Source organism: Lemur catta, chromosome 3 (assembly GCF_020740605.2).
Source record: "Lemur catta isolate mLemCat1 chromosome 3, mLemCat1.pri, whole genome shotgun sequence".
NCBI classification, from domain to species: Eukaryota; Metazoa; Chordata; class Mammalia; order Primates; family Lemuridae; genus Lemur; species Lemur catta.
In genome coordinates, this window is record NC_059130.1 from 118,241,606 (window position 1) to 118,263,421 (window position 21,816).

At 37.6% G+C, this 21,816-nt stretch overlaps 1 protein-coding gene across 6 annotated transcripts in view; it reads right to left on the minus strand.

The window, feature by feature from the left end:
* Positions 1–21,816, minus strand: part of VPS13D (vacuolar protein sorting 13 homolog D) — a 248,099-nt gene that overhangs the window by 191,895 nt on the left and 34,388 nt on the right. For all 6 annotated transcript variants that reach the window (XR_006733919.1, XM_045546090.1, XM_045546092.1 and 3 more), the window contains exons 18-24: positions 21,234–21,366; positions 17,484–19,697; positions 15,901–16,052; positions 12,245–13,276; positions 10,647–10,737; positions 8,348–8,474; positions 6,692–6,872 (exon numbers count right to left, since the gene is read on the minus strand). Coding sequence is in view for 5 of the 6 variants with exons in the window: in XM_045546090.1 (XP_045402046.1) it covers positions 6,692–6,872; positions 8,348–8,474; positions 10,647–10,737; positions 12,245–13,276; positions 15,901–16,052; positions 17,484–19,697; positions 21,234–21,366 (3,930 nt within the window). In the remaining variant the exon portion in view is untranslated. The remainder of the gene's footprint in view (positions 1–6,691; positions 6,873–8,347; positions 8,475–10,646; positions 10,738–12,244; positions 13,277–15,900; positions 16,053–17,483; positions 19,698–21,233; positions 21,367–21,816) is intronic.

Genomic DNA, 21,816 nt, shown 5'->3' on the forward strand with positions numbered 1-21,816 from the left:
GAATAACTTTAGCAAGATTGCAAGATACAAAGTCAGTAAGTCAATATACAAAATTCAATTATATTTCTTACACTTTCAACAAACTGGATGTTGAAATTTTTGAAAAATTGATATAATTTACAATAGCACCAAAAATCTGAAATACCCATAGGTAAATTTAACAAAGGAGGCATAAGACTGCTATACCCAAAACTACAATAATGCTGCTGAGAGAAAGGGAAGACATATTTACTTTTTGTTTCTTTTGAGACAGGATCTTGCTCTGTTGCCCAAGCTAAAGTACAGTGGTGCCATCACAGTTCACCGCAACCTCAAACTCCTGGGCTCAAGTGATCCTCCCAAGTAGCTAGGACTATAGATCTATACCACCACACTAGACTAATTTTTTTTTTTTTTTAGAGACAGGGTCTCACTATGTTGCCCAGGCTGGTCTCAAACTCCTGGCCTCAAGCGATCCTCCCACCTCAGCCTCCCAAAGTGCTGGGATTACAGGCGTGAGCCACTGCACTCAGCCAAAGACCTATTTAAATGAAGAGCTATACCATACTCAAGGATACAAAGACTCAATATTGTTAAGATGTCAATTATCCACAAAATGATCTACAGATCCAATACAATCCCAACCAAATTTGTAGCAGACTCCATATGGGTTTTAGAGTCAGTTTGTTAATTTCTGTAGGCAATTGGGCAAGTAAATAAACAAATTATGTTATATTCAAACAATGGAATACTACACAGCAATAAAAATAAACTACTGATTCTTGCAACAACATGGATTTCTGTACTACACAGAAATCAACAAACTGACTCTAAAACCCAAATGGAAAAGCAAATAACCCAGAACAGCTAAACAATTTTGAAGATAGTTTCTTATAATGTTAAACTTATAGTTACCACATGACTCCAATTCCTCTCCTAGGGATTTACTGGAGAGAAATGAAAACATAACATCTACACAAAGACTTGAATGTGAATGTTCACAGCACTTTTATTTATAACAGCCCAGAACTGGAAACTATCCAAATGTCCATCAAGGGGGCAAGTGAATCAACAAATTGTGTTATATTCAAACAACAGAATATTATACAGCAATAAAAATAAACTGCTGATTCTTGCAACAACATGGATGACTCTCAAAAGCACCGTTACATGAAAGAAGCCAGACACAAATGACTATATATCGTATGGTTTCATTTATACAGAATTCTTTTAAAAAGACAAAACTATAGTGACTAAAAAGCAGACCAATGGCTGCTAGGGTGCAGGGGTTAGGGCAAGGGGATTAATTGCACAGGGGCATGAGGAAACTGTTTGAGATGACAGAATGTTCTAAACCTTGATTGTGGTTGTGCTTAAGAGACTGCATATAATTGTCAAAATTCACTGAATTGTACACTTAAAATTGGCTGATTTTACTGTATGTAAATTATACCACAATAAAGCTGACAATAAGTACAATGTACTAATATAATGAAACATTACACAATCATTGCAAGTGTTATTTAATGACTTGGAAAATGTTTCTCATATATTGATCAATGAAAAAATACAGATTACAAAGAACAAGACAGATACTTTAAATTTTCTGCCTTTTTGCTTATTCATATTTTCTTATCTCCTATAAAAACACATGTATTACTTTATTTTTAATTGACAAATAAAAATTATATATAAATCTGTATTGCTTTTTAAAAAGAGAAAAATATAACTTTACAATATAAAAAGATATTTCTTTGAGGTGTTAAGTATACAAGTCAGAGAATTTAAAAAATAAATACTGTTTCCATTTCCTAACTGTACATGATTTGTCAATATTATCTATCAACTCATGGCTAGCCTGTCTAAGTAAATTTGAGAATTACATATTAATTCATATTCATTGCAGAAAATTTAGAGGAGAAAGACATGCAAATAGAAGAAAACTGAAATCACCCATAATCTCACCTCCAGAGATAAATAATGTTACCATTTTGGCAGTTTAGCATAGGAATTAACAGTATGAACTCTGATGCCTGACTGACTACCTGAGTTTGAATCCCCACTCCAGCCACTTAATTAGCTTGGTGATCTTGGTTAAGTTGTTAAGGTCTCTGTGACTCAGTTTCCTTACCTGTAAAATGGGAATAATAATAAGCCCTACGTCAAAGAGTTGTTATAAGGATTAAATGAGACCAACACACCTAAAACACTTGGAGATGAATATGTAATAGCCATTATTATTATCACAGCAACACCGTATCTTTTCAGTCTTTTTTCCCATACACACATCTCTATTTTTTAAAGTTCAATATACTATAAATAATTTACAGATTTAAAAATACTAAACTATTAATGGTATCCTACATAATAGCTCTTACATTTTTAACATGCCTTCAGTTATATGTCGATGGGAAAAACATTGAATAATGATTCAGTCAACCAGAGTTAAGGGTTAATAGTGTTTCCTCACCTTATACAATAAAATGAAAAAAACACACCTGCCTACCACTACCTCATTAGGCATCATCATAACTAATTATCTTTTTTTCTTCTGGTTTATATCCTCCCACTAAAATATAAACTCCATGAGGGCAATGACCTCATCTGTCTTGTTTTCTGCTATGTTCCAGGCATCTGGCAGATTGCATGACACATCCATCATTCATAAATAATCGAAGATATGAACAAACAAGATTATTGTAAGGCTGAGTGCAGTGGCTCATGCCTGGAATCCTAGCACTCTGGGAGGCCAAGGCAGGTGGACTGTTTGAGCTCAGGAGTTCAAGACCAGCCTGAGCAAGAGCAAGACCCCGTCTCTACTAAAAATAGAAAGAAATTATATGGACAACTAAAAATATATGTAGAAAAAATTAGCCAGGCATGGTGGCACATGGCTGTAGTCTCAGCTACTTGGGAGGCTGAGGCAGGAGGATTGCTTGAGCCCAGGAGTTTGAGGTTGCTGTGAGCTAGGCTAACGCCACGGCACTCTAGCCTGGGCAATAGAATGAGACTCTGTCTCAAAAAAAGAAAACAAAGAAAATGCAGGAATGAAAAACTAGCTATGGTACCTGTATCCCATGGTGAAAAATTTAAAAGAAAAAAAAGTCCAGCTACAGGTCAAATACACCTATCACCAATACAATACTCGGAGAAAGGAATTTAAATTTCAAACAAAGTAGCCTCTTAATCTTATCAGCAAATAAAAGTAGGTCTTTAGCTCTCTCTATAAATCTAAGTAAGTCAAACAGCTAGGATTAAAGATTCTTGAGAAAATCAGCTTTTCTTCAAAGCCCACATATTTAACAATGTTCAAAGAGAAAGACATTCCTTTAACCTCCTACTTGTCTTATATAATTTGATAAAGCAAAACTTAGATTTATCTTTAAACTCTGCTTAACCCAGGAAGTTAAACCCATTTACCCAATAATGCATAAGTATCTCATCTCCTAACCCAAATGATTTACCACAATAAAACTGACTACTGTTTAAACCATACATGCAAAACTAATTGCTTTAAATGTACATAACAATTCTAACAGACATTTATCAGAGTTGCACCCACAGTCACAAAAATATTCATAGCTTTGATCAAACAATACTACTTACAGGAATCAATCTTACTAATACAAATACAATCAAAAAGTGGAAAAAAACTTCACTTCTGTGAAGATATTCATGGAAGCACTGGCCATAAGAATGAAAAACTAGGAACAATTAAAATTTCCTTTTTAAAGTTAAAAAACAGGAAAATGGTTAAATAAATTAACTTCACAGATTACACAGTGCATAGATGGCTGTGAAAAATGCAAAGCAAGACGGAAAAAGACTCTTTTTTTTTTTTTTTTTTTTGAGACAGAGTCTCGCTTTGTGGCCCGGGCTAGAGTGAGTGCCGTGGCGTCAGCCTAGCTCACAGCAACCTCAAACTCCTGGGCTTAAGCAATCCTACTGCCTCAGCCTCCCGAGTAGCTAGGACTACAGGCATGTGCCACCATGCCTGGCTAATTTTTTCTATATATATTTTAGTTGGCCAGATAATTTCTTTCTATTTTTAGTAGAGGTGGGGTCTCGCTCTTGCTCAGGCTGGTCTCGAACTCCTGAGCTCAAACAATCCACCCGCCTCGGCCTCCCAGAGTGCTAGGATTACAGGAGTGAGCCACCGCGCCCGGCCAGAAAAAGACTCTTAAAAACGCTAAGAAAAAAAGCTGGATTCCCAAGTATATGCATAACATTATCATGCTTTACACAATTTACTGTATACACTATATGTTATTCCTCAATTTAAAATTTTTTTAAAAAGCATATATAGGTCATAAATGTAATACCATCTTATACCTAGTAATTGACCCAAAATAAAAAGTCTGACAATACAAGTGTTGGCAAGGATATGAGTTAAAAGAAATTCTTATACATTGCTCATGGGAAAATATAATCGAGACAGCTGTTTTGGAAAAAAATCTGGCATTATCTCATAAAGATAAATATGTGCATACCCTGCAGCCCAGTAATTCCACTCCCAGGTAGCTCAGAGAAACTCTGACAAATGTGCACCAGGAGAGATAGCACACAAGAGCAAAACATTGTAAACAACCCAATTTTCCTATATTCAATTGGAAAATGAACACATCATCTGTGTTATACACACAATGAAATGCGACAGTGAAAATAAATGCTATCAAATAAAACATGAATGAATCTTATTAACACACTAAGCTAAAAAAAAGCATGTCACAAAACATTAAATACACTTTAATATCATTTTTATACAGATCACTAACAAAAGATATTATTAAGAAACTTTTGTTTTTCATTTTCAAGGGACTTAGTAGACCCCAAAATCACAAGAGTGGTTACCCGAGGAATTCACAGGGCAATGAGACAGGAAAGGGACACAGGCTTAGGATGAAGCAGCTTAGTGATGTTTTGATTCTCAGTTTGGTAGTGGATTCAGAGATGTTCATTTTATTATTATACTCTGTAACTTACATACACGCTACAGACAATCTTTTATATGTGTCAAACACATACTAAATTTTTTTTCAGTTTTGAAAGAGAAAAAAAGACATATATTCCATGATTATAACCATGGAAAAATACACAGAAAAAAACCTGTGGAAATAAATTAAAACATAGCTATGGTGCAGAGAGACTGGTAAAACATTATGATTCTTTTTTCCAGATTTTCTATAATTTGATTTTGCTACTTTTCATATTTTAAAAAAATACATTCTCTAGAAGATATACACAAAACCGGTAATATTGGTTGCTTCCAGGGAGAGAAACTGCATCGCTGAGGAATAGTAACTGAGGAGATTTCTCCAAATGCCCTTTTTTACTTTGATACTATACTGAATCGATACTTAACATAGTCAAAAAAATGTAATATAAATTAAAGCATAATTTTTAATTAAAATATTGCCACTATATAGATAGTGTCTATTTCTTAAATTGTAATCTTTTACCTAATAATTTTTTAAAGGAAAAATAACAAGTTTTTACAAATAACTACATTGTAATTATTTTCTATGGTTCCCAAACTGCATGGAGATACCACAGTATATTGCAGTCCTAGTGTTGCCAGGATATTTTAAATTTTTGAGGGAAAAACAATTCTGCCGGACACTGCACAAACTACTAGCTTGACGTAATTCACATTCAGTATTAGAGCACACTACATTCCTTTCATATCTTTGCAAAGCTAGGTCTTCAGCAGTTGCTGTGATAAAAAGTACCAGGCAGGGCGTGGTGGCTCACGCCTCTAATCCTAGCACTCTGGGAGGCTGAGGAGGAAGGATTGCTTGAGCTCAGGAGTTTGAGACCAGCCTGAACAAGAGTGCGACCCCATCTCTACTACAAATAGAAAAAATTAGTCAGGTGTGGTGGTGTGCCCCTATAGTCCCAACTACTCAGGAGGCTGAGGCAGGAGGATCACTTGAGCCCAGGAATTTGAGGTTGCAGTGAGCTATGATGACACCACTGCACTCCAGCAGGGCAACAAAGCAAGACTCCGTCTCCAAACAAAAAAGTAGCTCAAGAAAATAAATGTGGAACAGGAATCGAGGGATGTGGTATCTGGTCTGATTCCAAGTTTGAGAAATTACACAGCGCCCAAGAGGAACATAAATCCTACTAGTAATTGTGGTTATTTAAGAATGAACTAAAAACACTATCCTCTCAATTTATGTTATTTTTTTTTCAAACAGCTACTAAGTTGTTAGGATATATGTACTTACTAAGTTATTTAGATTTAATTACTTTGTAAATGGAAATACCATTAGGTGTTTCTTTTGGCCTGGGATGTGCCATGAAAAACTACCAAGACATCAAGGGTGCCATGAACTGAAAAGTTTGGGAACTTCTAATCTACTGCATTTGGAGAAAGCTCAATCACTTTCCAAGTGAAGTATCCCCACCACTAAAGTCCTAGAAGGGACCAGAAGTCTCAAGTGTTATTTGTAAGTTTGCTTTCTCTTTTTCACATGGAGTTAAAGCTACATTTTAAACATACTTAAAGTATGATACAAAAAATAAGGAATAAAGCTCTCTAATTACAGCAAGATCTCTGTAGATAATCTGCTACATGGAGGATGTATTAGTAAGCATAAATTACCTTTACCTTTTTTCAGTGAAAGTTTCCAGATTTATCTCTAGAGGCTTAAAAGTTCTACTGATTAGTCAAACTGGAAAAGCAGCTTGGAGAAACAAGGCTACCTACCGTCTGCCCTTCAATGGCAGCTCGCTGGCGCCCTAAGACATCTTGCAACTGAGTGAAATGCTGAATAAAAGCCACCACCTCCGCCTGAAAGCGCTGAGTGTGCACATATTGCACAGAGGCCATCTGCAGGCTCACTCGAATGTCATGTTCTCTCCGGAGCAAAGGGTCAGGCCGTCCGTACCTAGGAGTGAGGATGAAAACGTGGCTCAGCAACAGGACGCATCTTAGTATTTGAAGAAAACTTGGGTTGATGTAGGGGCTTCCTTAATTAACTTAATTAATAGTTAATTAAATGTAAATCTACAGTTAGGTTTTACAAAGCAAACTCCAATAATTATTACTCCCTTTGTATGCTTCTGCACTGTGTTGAGGATGTTAAATAAGAGACTGGTGTGAGAGCCGGGGTTCTAAACAGGTGGACGGCTCCAACGCTGAGCTCACTCCCAGGCCACCTCTTTTTCCTGCCTTTAAGTATTTGGGCTACTCTGTTCCTGGCAAAGACTGTGACAATATGGACTTGAAAAACAATAAAAATAAGGCCAAAAAATAATGGTTAAAGAAAATGAGGCGTCAGAATCAATGTTTCTGGGGAAAACTATCTTCTAGAGGGAGAAATAAGTCTTTTCACTTCAGTGAAATGTAGGAGGAAGCATTTTGGAATTAACAAAGATAAATTAAAAGTCTTTTCCAAATTGTTTTCGAATTTAATGGAGCACAGTGCCATGATAACAAATTATTATACAGGACATAGTCAACTCACATTGCCAAGCACCTATTTTGTGTTAGCCAGAAAATTAAGAGTTTTACATTAATTATCTCATGTATTATAGAATCATGCCACTGTGGTATGTAATATTAATATAACTAAATCAATCTAAATTCTCAGGAGAGTATGATATAATCCTCCTAAAAATGAAAGAAAAGGTCCTCAGACATCTTTTAGAACAGTTTTTCTCAACCTTGGTTAACGCTAGCATGTTAAAAAAAAAAAAAACCTTACACCAATAAAACCAGAACATTTAGAGGCAGATCTGGACATCTATATTTTCTAACACCTTTCAAAAAGGTTGAAAACCACCATTTTAAACGCTCCATCTCCCAAGAAAATCATTTTTTAATAACCGAATAGGCCTAAAGATACCTTCTAAAATCTAAAACAGAAACAATTCAATATAGATCATGTTTATAAACAAAGAAAAGCACATAATGTATATGAACATTCATATCACCAACAACATTCAGAGGCTGATATCATTCCAAAATTTTTAGAGCTAGATGGAAGCTTAGAAATGATCTAACTTCAGTCCCCTTACTATTTAGGTACAAAAACTGATGCATGGAGACTAAGTGACTTGCCTCAGGTCACACAGCAAGTTAATGGAACATCAGCATGAGAGCCCAGGCCTTTTAATAACCAGAATTATTTCAATCATACCTCAATCTGTCTATGAAGCCTGAGTAGCCTACTTCAACCCATATCCATTTCAATGAAATTTAATGTAAGTCAGGAAGGACTCCTTACAACAGATCTTTTCAATTTTACCTAAGAAGGTAAAATTTTTTTTTAAACTTTTCTTCATCATTTAGCCAACAAGAATTTGAAACAGCAAGTGATTATGAAAAAATATCAAGTGACAAAAAGACTGATATTTTTACTTAAAAGTCTGGAAGATGAGTGCTTCTTCTCCACTTGTAGTGAACCGTTCTCTGTAGAACTCTCCGTGGGATGTAAGGTCACTTAGAGACAGGCTCCCAATGCTTCCCTGTAAGGCCAGGTCTCCCTCTAGGGATGTTAAAATTGGAAGACATTATTATGTATCTTTTTTTGTCACACACTTTAAACGTGTCTGGAACAAAAACTGATATGCACACGCCTCAGGCTTTTACTTTGTAATCAAACTAAATGTCAAAACCAAATTTTCATATTCTAATATACCCAGAAAAAATATTTTATGCAATACTTCAGATTCTCAATGTAAAAGTCCAAAGCAGGTTGAAATAATACAGCAACATCACACATTAACATCTACAAAAGGAAAAAAATTAAAGTAGGCCAGTTTCAGTGGCTCACGCCTACATTCCCAGCACTCTGGGAGGCTGAGGTGGGAGGATCACTTGAGGTCACGAGTTCAAGACCAGCCTGAGCAAGAGTGACACCCCATTTCTACAAAAAATAGAAAAATTAGCTGGGTGTGCTGACATGAGATTGTAGTTCCAGCTACTTGGGAGGCTGAGGCAGAAGGATCGCTGGAGCCCAGCAGTTTGAGGTTGGTGTGGGCTATGATGATACCACTGTACTCTAGCTGGGATGATAGAGTGAGATACTGCCTCAAAAAAAAAAAAAAAATTAAAGTAAACACAAACACAATTTAAAGGATAAAACATTTATAAATACAAATAGAAACATGATTCTTTCTGAAATTAGACCACTATTTAGAATTAGCAAAGCATCATAAGATCTATTAACAGTACTATGGATAAAAAATACAATGCGAAGTATCAGAATATGTCAGGTATTCAAGCAACATTGAGTGGGTTTTAGTGAGATTTAATTAAAAGAACAAAATTAATGAGGTAGACAGACACTGGAGACATAGATTTGAAACTACTCTGACACAACATGAGTGAAGGCCCTGAAAGGTAAGAAGAAAGAGGAAGGCGTGTTGAAACACACACAACTAGAATGTGAACCTATAATGAATCATTCTTAATATTGTGTGAATACTGAAAAGAATATTCTGAACTGCTACTTCCATAAAGCAAAATTTATCACCATAATTTTCATCACAAAACAATTACTAAGGTATACATATTTGGCATGCTAGTTCAGCTCCCAATGTTGAAGACGCATGCTTATTTTTGATTCCTAATGTCTTCTAACAAAAATACCCAAGTTTTCTACCAATCTTAAAGATCATCAACAACAGGGATACATTCTGGGGTGGGGCGGTGGGGGAGGATGGGGGGAGACCAATCTGTTCTAGGAAGCTTTGCTAAAATAATTCACACCAGGCAGGAAACCTTAGTTTCGGATCATTCCTTCCTCAAAAGACATTCTTGCTTGCTTTTACTACAGCAGCAACATTTGAGCTTTGTAATCTTCACTATTTATTAATAATTAAGGAAGGAATAGTGTCTTAATATACACTTTATAAATCCCTACTATTTAGAACCTGATGTAGTCGATCACTTGTGTTCTAGGAATTTTAACTTAAAACGTCCCATTAGAAACAATGCCAGTTTTGCTACAAAATCCTCCTGCATAAAATTATGCCTTCTTATTGGTAGCTGCCCCTATTTATGACTATAGATAAACACATTCCCTGGTTTCCCAGAAACAGCTCTGTTATATGCCTAGTTTCCAGGTATGCAATTTTTCTTTTTTTTTAATAGAGGCAGGGTCTCGCTGTATCATCCAGGCTGGAATTCCTGGGCTCAAGAGATAGATCCTCAGGCCTCAGTCTCCCAAGTACCTGTGATTACAGCTGGGATTACCACCATGCCCAGCTAATTTTTTAATTTTTTGTAGAGATGGGATCTTGCCGTGTTGCCAGGCTGGTCAGGTGAAATTATTTATAATGCCCTCTTTCACTCTTAAAAATATCCCAATTCAGACAAAAAAATTATACAGGTACCCTAGAGAGAGTTTGTTAAAAATATGGATAGATTTCAGGGCCCCGCCCTAATCTACTAAATTAGATTTTGGGGATGGAGATGGGAGAGGGGGGAGGGGAGGGGGGAGGAGGTTGAGCCAGACACCTGTATTTTTAACAAGCTATCCAAGCAATTCTGATCCATAAGCCAGTATCTGGGAATCACGACCATAAATCATGGCCAGAACAATAACCACAAACCACTAATCCACACCTTACTTAGCATGTGAAGACAATTAGATTTGTGATTAGAATGTTCAAATGCCGAACAGATTTTGCAAGTTTGATTTCATTCCACTTACCAATCATCTCCAGGTGTGCTACTAATTTGGACACATTTGCTTTAGCAAGCTCACTGGTGGTCTTATTCAGCACGAGAGACAGTGAATGAACCTAGGAACAGAGAAGATAAAGCAAGGCAAATATCAGTGGAAGAAAAGGTATCTTTCTGTAAAACAGCAGAACAAAATCAAGGAATATATAAAAAGGCTCAGGAAATGTGAAGGTAAAGCTTTTAATGATTCCAATTTTGCTTCAGCTTTCTTGACAGACAAGCCATGATCTGATGACAGCGCTGATAAGAACAGAACTCAACTGGGCCGTCTAAATTCCAGGTTCTGTGGTACCTTCTCTACACCTGCCTTGCCTATTCTTCACAAACACATGAAGTCCCAAAGAATGACTAAAGCCTCCCCAGTTTCCATTCAGCTTGCTAAGCGCAGGGCACCAGAGGCCTTACAGTACCACAACATCATGCATTCACCAGACACTAAGCAAGAGAGGGAAATGGTTCCTTCCCATCTCTCCCTTGAGATTGCTTCCATTTCTAGAGGAGTGAAGCCTACTGCCAGCTAGGGAAATAAGAAAACAGGATAAACTGGATAAAACGTGATTCTCCTCCCTGATTTCTCCCAACAGGAAGTGCAAGTTCACACATGCTAAGGCATGAAGATGAAGAACTTCATCCTCAAGGCACACAAACGTAGTTGGCCCCTGCAGGGGTTCCAGGGCTCCGGACTGGGGCTAGTTACAATAGGCCTATGAGCTCCCAAATGGTCAATTCAACTTATCTACTTTCACATCTTACTGTTCTAGCACACAAAGCAGAATAGCCTTGAATTCAAATGTTGTCATTTTCATGTTTGTTTTTTTTTAAATATTTGCAATATTTAAAGGGACATATTTATAAGTATGGTAAGCCATGTAATAGTAAAAATAATAATAGCTACCATTCACTGAGTGCTTGTGACATGCCATGGGCTGTGCAAAAGGCCTTACCTATCTCACTGAATCCTTACAATGACCCTATGACGTACACATCACTGATTATCTCCAGTTTACTAATGAAAAAATCAAGGGGGGGGGGTGTTAAATTATCTGCCCAAGGCCACAGTGAAGGTACCACAATTCAAACCTAGGAAAGTCTAACTTTTGAGACTTTATTCTTAAAGAGTTATACAGTTACCCTCAATAAAAGCAAATAATGTTCTGAGAAAATGGGGAGATAATAATAAAATCCATTCTTTAAAGTTACTATTATGTATTAAACACTTTGCTAGGTGCCTTACATACATTACTTCATTTAGTTATCTTAATTAGATGATGGAAGATGAGAAAACAGAGGCTCAGAGAAGCAAAGTAATTCTACCGAATTACAAAGCACAAAGGAAAAACAAGATGGTTACACCAATTATTTTCCCTGCCTCCAGAGGGGATGTGCACTAAAGCCTTTTCTAAAATATTAACATCTACCTTTTTGTAACAGACAACCAGAAGACTATATAGCTCCCCTGACAACAAAAACTATTTTCCAGAGTAAATGTAAGTTGCTTACACTTAAAAATAAAAAACAAACCCAAATTCAATTTTAGAACTTAAGGGAGCCAAAGGAAACTGATACCTTGAGATCCAGCTTGGTGTTAACTGGATCTTGAAGTTCAGACTCTATCAAAGCATTTGATTCCGACTTAACATTTTGTAGAATGTCCTCAGGTGGCACCTTCATTGCATGGTTGTCTGCAGTGGAGCCAATTCCAAAAAAATCTAGTATCACAACCCAGGTTTGCAGTGTGATCAGCACATCCAAGCAGTTAAAATCAACATCAATGCTCCTGTTAACTCTACTATAACTGGAAGAGAATTCTGGATGTTTCTTATCCACCAGGAATATATTGATGTGGACCAAGGAATCATCAAATTTACTCTTTCCAACAAGTATCTTGGGCTCATCTGCTGTTGGAGAAGGGGGTGGGGTCAAGGGATAGTCCTTGTCTTCGACTTCCTTTTGCTTCTTCCGGGATGCAGAGGTGGGTCTTTGATACAACTGAAAGACATTAGGAGCTTCTTCCATGTGGGAAGGGAGAGACCGAGGCATATCAGGATATTCCACATTGGATACTGAAGGGCAAGACTGGGAAAGATATTCCTTTTGTGCTAAACTAGATGGCTTAGGAGCGCCTCGAGACACCATCAGGTTCTTATATTTGGAATCTGGATTTTTCTCCAGTAAGTCTTCCATCAGCAGAGAATGCAGGGCAATCTGAATAGATAAAGTCTGAGGATGGTCTTTACTAAACTCCACCTCAAAATCCTGAAATTTTAAACTCACAAGACCTTGGGCCCCCAAAGTCAGATCTCCACTCAGCTGAACCTGAAGCTCTGATATACAAAAGTTGGCCTGAATCTGAGTAAAGGATTTCACTTCTTTCACAGACAAGGACTTCTGAGAAGTGTTGGAAAGGCTGGAGTGGCTGAACAATCCATTTTCCTTCTTTTCAACAGAAGGTTCTCCACAGGAACTGAGGGGAGGCAGAGGAGAGTTCGAGCAAGGGGAGGAGGTAGCACTGGCCGGAAACTTATTCAGATCTTCACTGTACACGAGATTGTCCAGTGTTTGTAAAACCTGCTCATATACATGCTTTGCTAACACCACCTGTATTCAAAGAGAAAAATTCAGTTACTTCACTGCTGCTATTAACTGCACTTAGATGCAATGCCCACAAATTTCCAGTGGATATACCTATGGGTTTTCCCACAAGGTTGTAAGTTAGTTGATAGCAAGGACTATCTCTTTCATTTCTTTTCTGTCCTTACCTCTTTCTGCCCCACTTCTATTCACAAGGCCCCCCTCAATACGTCACAGAATAATCTACACACAGTAAGTGTTCTGTAAGTGCTGTGCAGTGGATGCCTGAGACAGCAAAGTCAATCTTTCTAACCCCACAAAAACAGTCGCAGAAACTGAAGAGAATACTGCCAAAAGTCTAATGTGGGTACACCACAGGGTTAAGAAACAAGACTCACGGTTCTATAAAACTGGCTCATCATCACCACTTAGTGTAACAACCTATCTTTAGTGCTGTTGCTACTTTCTAGATTATAATGATGATCCATGATTAGTTATGTTTCCTTTCTCCCTCACTTTGTTTTTAATTACCGTATCTTATTAAAAATATTTTCAGGCAAGTTTTATTTAATTAAGGGCAATTTTTAAACAGAGGAATTCCAACTGATACAAAAATAATAATAGAAAGTGACCGTTTTGTAACCCCTAATTAAATACATCCCATCAAAGTTCATCAGTGGAATAAGTCATTATGTGAATGACTGACAGGGAATTTTACAGTGGAGAGATCAAGGTTCTTGCCACCTAAATACAATTAGCAATTTTAGCATCACTAAGAGAGAAAACGGACATTGTAAACCTCCTGATATAATGTAAAACACCATGCACAGCATTACCTTTGAAGTTTTCTAGTTAAAAGAAGAAAAGAAAAACCAAACTAAGAACCTGAACCCAGTTAAAACTGTACAGTTTGTGGGAAATATGGGGGAACAAGTTAAGTGGCACACAAACAAACAAACAGCCAAATCCAGAATGCAGAACATTCTACACAGCAAGTGGATGAGCTTCCACTACAAAATAATGGCATGGGGAGAAGAAAAAGAGGAGGAAACTGCATTAATAAAAACCTAAAGGATGTATCATCCAAATGCAACGTGCAGACCTTGCTTGCATCATGATTCAAAGAAACCAAAAATGAAGACATTTTTGAGATCAAAAATGTTCCTGAAATCTGAAAACAGATTAAAATTTAGATGATATCAAAGAATTCTCATTAATCTTATAAGGCATAATAATATCACTACACTTATGTAAAAAGATGCACACAGTTGTAGAGGTACATTGTAGATATATAGAGGTTAAAATGGCATGAAATCTGGGATTTGCCTTAAAATATTTCACCAAAAAAAAAAGAGGGATGAAACAAATGTATCAAAATCTTCCTAAATGTGGAATCTCAGTGATGGTCACATAAGGCTCATTAGACCAGCGGTCCCCAACCTTTTTGGTTTCACAGAAGACAATTTCTCCATGGATGGTAGTGAGGGGAGCAGGTACAGGGGGCAGTGCCACAGGGCTCTGCAGCCTGGTCCCTAACTGGCCACAGACCAGTAATGGGGACCAGGACTTGGGGACCACAGCATAAGACTATTCTACTTTTGTATATGTTTAAACTTTTCCAGAATAAATTATTTTTAAAGAATTAAATTATTAAATATTACTAAATATCAAGTATTAAAGAATAATTTAAATAATTATCTTAAAGGTTTTTAAAAAATCTAAAATAACGTTTTAAAAGATTTTTATCTAAACAACAGTAAGTCAATGGTACCCACAGAATAAGTCAACATAATCTGACAGAATTCACATGATGTACTAAATTTAAGGTTAAAAATTCATCCTGGTAGCTCATTTTGCAAATGAGGCAAAAGCTTAGCCTGAGAAGGGAAAGCTTTGGGGAAGTTCTGCCACCCAGAGACTCATATATCAAGGAACCACTGATGTCAAAAGGTACACATGTTCTGTAAACAGCACTCCTACGTTACTCCAGAGCAGCTGCTAGACACAGAATAGTGAGCAATTACTGCCCAAGACTATGATCCACTTGTCCTAAGATCCCTCCTGTCCTTGTTTTATATTGTTATGCCCTTTGCTCTACTCCCTGCGAAAGCAGAAAAAATGATACTTGTGAAAGAAAAAGAATAAAAGGTATACGTGTATACACACACACACACACACACACACACACACACACACACGAAATCCCTATCCTGGCCCATTTAATTTCAGAGAGGGCAAGACTAATTATCCCTTGAAAGGATCTGTCAACAGCTCGGATAATCACATTGTTTTATAGGCTGGGTCAAATATGTCAAAAGTGTGACAAGAATTATATCCTCCTGGGAAGGGAGACTCTGACTTTTTAAGTAATCATTTCCCCGTTTCTGGAATGAAATTAAGGATCTGCCTCCTTCCTCACCTCTCCTCCACATGAAGAAGGCTAAAAAGACTGATTCCTCACAATAAAAGGATTCCAGGTTTATTGGACCAAGTTATCAACAACAGTTATATGCATTATTGAGATCTCTTTAAATTTATATAGTTTACTTCCAACAATTAATATGCATAAATATATAACATATTTACATAGTATAAACATAAAATAAATATGACTTCAACTGCCCTGACATGAAAATTGATTAGGTGCTTACCTGAACTGGATTGACAAATTTTCCTTCTATCTTCATGATGCTAGAAGTCCCCAGGTCATCTAGGCTAAGGGAGAAAGTCAACTCAGATTCTCTCTCTACAGGGATCTTCTCCAGTTTAAACTGAATGGTGGTGTTGTTCAGGATGTGAAAAGCTGGCATAAGAGAGAGGAAATGACAGACTGTAAACCCAAATATTTACTCGCTATTGCTGAGTAAGTGGAGAGTATATAAAGCAGAGCCCATGAGTTACTCTTAGACCAAGAGATCAGGTTAGCCTGGCACCTGGGGTCTATGACTGAGAGCAAATTCTGATGACTATCTCAAGACCAAAATTCATAGCAAAGGTACAAGATAAATTTACACCAAAAAAAAGAAACAATATTTTCATAACATGCTCCATTTGGTGGCTTCAAAACATGATGTGGAGAACATTAATCCAGTCCAGAGACTATATTAACCTTCTCTTATCCTCTCAAGACAGCATTTTCCAAACCAAATTGTTCATCCTTACCTACCTTTCAAATACAGATGTGTCCCTTGTTTTAGGCCTAAATCAGAATCAAGGACAAAAGAAGGTTCTAAAGTAAAGAATTTTTTTTTTTGAGATGGGGTCTGTGTTGCCCAGGCTAGTCTCAAACTTCTGGGCTCAAGCAATCCTCTCACCTCAGCCTCCCAAGTAACCAGGATAAACAACTTTTTTTTTTTTTTTGAGACAATGTCTGTCTCTGTCACCCAGGCTAGAGTACAGTGGTGTCACCATAGCTCACTGCAACCTCAAACTCCTGGGTTCAAGCATTCCTCCTGCCTCAGCCTCCCAAGTAGCTGGGACTACAGGTGTGAGCTACCACACCCAGCCAATAAACAACTTTTGTCCCAAGCAAAGAAAGCAATCTTTTGGTAAGTACTTAAACAAATTAGTGAATTAACATCTGAAAACCACATGAGAAGTTTTCAATGGTATTGTTTCCTTTACCAATAAATAAAGCTACACTCTAGGGCTTACCTGACTTTTGTGGATGCCAAGACTAATAGAGTGAACTGTTTGGTTTTAGCTGATCAGATCTAGAATACACACACAAGTACCCTGGACCAATCTACTACACAAGAAGATGGAAGAATACTAAAAGGAAAAGATAACATCCACAAACTAAATTCCATATTCTATTTATATCAAATCCTTGAGCCATCTTGTGCTACAGTATTTAACTAGGAAAGATCTACAGCTCAGGAACAAGAAAATCAGATATATTTTATCAAATTAAACAATACTCTTAACAAAATTCACCCACTGAAGCATCTCTGTAAATGAGCATGCATCCAATTTCAAAGAGGAACACTTAGGAAAAAAAAAAATTCTTATTTTGTCAAATACAGCATTAAATAGAAGAGTGGATATAGACCAACTTACTATAAAGGGTAAAAAATTCTATTAAAATTCTATTTTGATTTCTTAAATATTAACTAAGAATAATTCTAAAAGAAAAGGTTTTTGTTGTTGCTGCAAAGTAATGTTATGCAAAGTACTGCATAAGTTGGGTTTTGAATCTTAAAACAAAATGAAAGAAAAGATTTATGCTCCTCACCTTGTCCTCTATGCAAAGATTCGAAGAAATCATGGCGGGTGAAATGAGCTTCCTCCTGACTATTGGCACTGGTAGACCCGGAAGATGGGCAGAATGTCCGGCTTACTTCAGATCCAGCACCTTCTCTGCCGGCTAGTTGGGTGCAATTCAAAGAATATAGTTTGATGTCTTTGATTTCCACCTGCAGACGGTCACTTCTGGATTCATCATCTCCTGCTACAAAATTCTGGATGAATATCTGTCCCAAGTGTCCCACCAACAACTCAGGACTCCCAGGCTTCCGAGGGATAGAAACAACTGGTGATTCTATGTTTATGTTTAAGATTAGCTTTACGGTGTCTGCATGAGAGGAAGCCGGGCCAAACCCATATATTTCATTCTCCTCTAAGATAAAGGGTTCTCGAGTCTTCCTTGGAGTTTCAAAGAGCGACACCATCTCGCTGTACTCAGCAGTCTTGGTAGCTAGTACTGTGGTGACTTTGGTGGCTGCACTTTTCAACATACTTCGAAAATTTTCTTCCAGTTCATCCATGGATAATGTCAACTCTTTCAAAAATTTAGCAGAGTGGTTATAATGCAAGGAAGCCATCTTCAGGTTGAGAAAACACTCCTGTTTAGATTTCTCAACAAACGTGAAACTCAAAGCTTCAGTGAGGGCTGCATCTTCCATTCTGACAAATACAGATTCAAAGTAGCCAATATCACTGACGATATTTTCATAGCCTGTAGAATTCCCAATACTGACAACATATTGGTTTTTAATATTATCTTGTGTCAAATCCATAAGCTGCAAACAGCCAAGAGAACCATTCATGTCAAACGTGCTTCCCATTGAAACATTAACTTTGGTGCCACCTATACTTGCAGTTGCAATTTTTCTGCCATATTTCTCTCCATTTGCCATTCCAACTGTCCGAAGGAGTAGCAAGTTAAGTCTGTGGATTTCCACTGCAACCTCAGTGTTTTGTTCATACGTGGATTGGTAAGTTCCTTGCTCTCTAAAGCTTCTTTCAAAATCAGTCATTAAAGGTTGAGGACTCAAATCATCTTTCTCCTTGGGAAAGGATTTTTGAAGAAAACCAATCAGCTCCACAATTGTCTCTGGATTTAGGATAATATCTAAATTATTCACCTGTAATGAAATCACTTGAAGAGTGCTATCTAAATTCATTGAGGGGCACTCTGAACTCACAAATTGATATTCCAATTTAATGAGGGACTCTTGTTCTTTTGTGAGAATTTTGTCAAGTGAAACACTAGCAGCTGATTGGTCGTTCAGTACAGCTGCATCAGTTAAGTGGGTCACATTAGGTCCAGAGACAGGGGACTGGGCCCTACTATCTCGGAGGCTTCCTGTTGGAATATCAAAACTCAAGTTCTTATGCGAAGCCATCAAAAGGTCAAAATCAGCACCATATGTCTGCATGGTATCCACCAGGAGCAAACCATGAACAGTTAGGGAGACTTCAGCATCATAAGGCCTCTTCACAAAGTGAGCATTGGTACCAAACACCTTGAGCACAGAAATGTACCGGCCGTTGCTCTCAACACCAAGCTGCATACAGTTCACTTTAAATTCTGCCAGGAGGAGCTGCGACTCCACCAGAACCTCTCGGGTATGCTGCTCCAACATCACGATGCTCTGGGTTAAGTTCATTACCGAGTCTTGCAAACTTCCCCGCTGTTCCTCTTGGGGAAAAATCTTTTCTTTAATCTGAGTGTCAGAAGTCCTCATTTCTGGGGTAGTGAGGAGAGCAAAGCAATTCTTCAGAGCGGATATTTTATCTTCATTGATGTGGATTTTTAAGTCTGGTAAGTTGCCTGAGAGCACGGCTCCCGGGTACTTGGGATCTGAAGTATAAATCAATCGACGTTCTAACTGCAGATGAACGTTGAATTTCTCTACCACATGGGTTGGTCCCACATCAATATCCTGGACATGCTTCCAATTGTCTTTCACTCGTCCAACCATGACCTGGAGGTCCATAAATGACAGCGAGTACCTCTCATACATCTTTGTGCTCATTAAATGTGCTTGAAGCTGTTCTTCACTGAACTCAACGCCAGAAAATGGAGGTGTTTTCTCTCCATTGCTGCTGCTTGTCTCGGGAGGTGGGGTGTTAGGAGGTGTGGCAAGAGGGGTCTTATATTCATCATCGCTAAACTGGTTCTCTTCGGATGCTGACTCATCCCCACCTTTCCTCTTGCAGTCGTCTGCAGATTGAAAAAAAAAATTTCAAAGTATATGTCCGCTATTTCCTTCCTCTTTCACTTAATGTAATTTGACTAAGAAAAGTACAGAATCAACCAACTCTAATTTTTTTAAAAAATGCATGAAAACTCTAGGCATAATATTCTGTATTTACCATTCTTCCTGTTGATTTGGAAATCAAAATGGACATAAGAAAAGCTGAAGACCCACTTACACGTGATCACAAGGTCAAGGGGTGGAAACCACCACCTGTCGCCCAAAGTTGCTTTCCCACCTTCTCGGCTGCCTTGCCTTAAGCTGCTATCCTTATATCACTCTCTATCATTATGTATTTTCACTTTCTCCTTTGTCTATGTGTTCATTTGTTTCCCCCACGAGAATGTTCCATGAGAAGAGTGGTCCCATCTGTCTTGCTCAACACAATTTCCCTAGTGCCTACATCAGCGCTTAGCGAGCAATAACTGCTCACCATATGACTTTCTAGCCCCAGAGTCCACACTCTGAACCCCTCTCCCTACAGCTGAAGAGTGCTGAGACAACTACAACAACACACCACTGGGGTGTCTCAGTGGAATCACAAAAAAAAAAAAAAAATCACCGCTGGGTTCTATCACCCATGTCTCTGTTCCTCATTTATGTTTTATAAATTCACAAGGATGTGGAGAAACTGGAAGCCTCATACACTGCTGATGAGAATATAAAATGGTGCAGCCATTTTGGAAAACAGTTTGGTACTGCCTAAAAATATTAAACAGAGTTACCACATGATCCAGCAACTCCACTCCTGGGTATATACATAGGATAATTGAAAATACACATCTACTCAAAAACCTGTACATAAATGTTCATAGCAGCACTATTCATAATAGCCAAAAAAGTGGAAATAACCCCAAATGTCCACCAACAAATGAGTGGATAAACAAAATGTGGTGTATCCATGTAATGGACTAGTGTTTAGCCATAAAAAGGAAAGAAGCACTGATACACACAACAACGTGAATGAATCTTGAACATATGCCAAACAAAAAAGTCAGACATAAAAGGCCACATATTATATTATTCCACTCAAATAAAACATTCAGAGTACACGAATCCAGAGACAGAAAGATTAGTGGTTGCCAGGGCCGGGGGAAGAAGGGAAAGGGGAGTTAGTGTTTAATGAGTACAGAGTTTCAGTTAGGAAAGATGAAAAAGTTCTGGAATTAAATGTAGTGCAAGTGGCATAATTCTATCAGTATACTAAAAACAAAAGAACTATACATTCAAAAATGTGAATTATATCTCAATACAGCTATTATTTATAAAATAAAAGGTGAATTTTGGAGTTTTAAAATGATTTATAAAGTTTTTGTTGGTCTCCTCCACTCAAGGGGGTTGACTCCTTTCCTCTCCAGAACGAACTATGCTTTAATAAACTTTAGCTCTTTGCCAGCTTGCAATCAATCAATCAATCAAGTTTTTGTTAAGGTTTACTTAGTTAAGCATAGATAGATAGATCTACCAAGATACATTTTCATTACTTCACATTCACACTATACCTTGGGTATTTGTCAACAGCATTCTTCCTAGATCCACAACAACTAAAACAGGATTCTTGAATTTGAAATCATCAGGAAATATCACCTGAGGAGCAGAAATATCTAGTCGCACAGTCCACCGTTTACTCTCTTCCTGTAAAAATAAAAGAAACTTTAATTAAATGATTGCTAACTGTAACTGCTGAAACTGAACAGCTTTATCAGTGGTGCTCAAGCATTTCTGAAAGCCACAGCTAGGATTATCAAGTGACTTAGTGGTCTATGGTATTAGAATAAAAAGTCTAAGACAAAAGTAGATTCAAATGCTTGAAGATTGGAGACATTATCATAGGCAAATGTCTGAAATGGGGAGGAAAACAGCAAATTACTGATTTGGGCGGTTGTTTGTACTTTTTTTTTTTTTTCCTGAGACAGGGTCTTGCTCTTTCTCCTGGGCTAGAATGCTGTGGCATCATCATAGCTCACTGCAGCCTCCAACTCCTGGGCTCAAGCAATCTTCTTGCCTCAGTTTCCGGAGTAGCTGGACTATAAGTATGCACCACCACGTCCAGCTAATTTTTCTATTTGTAGAGATGGGGTCTCG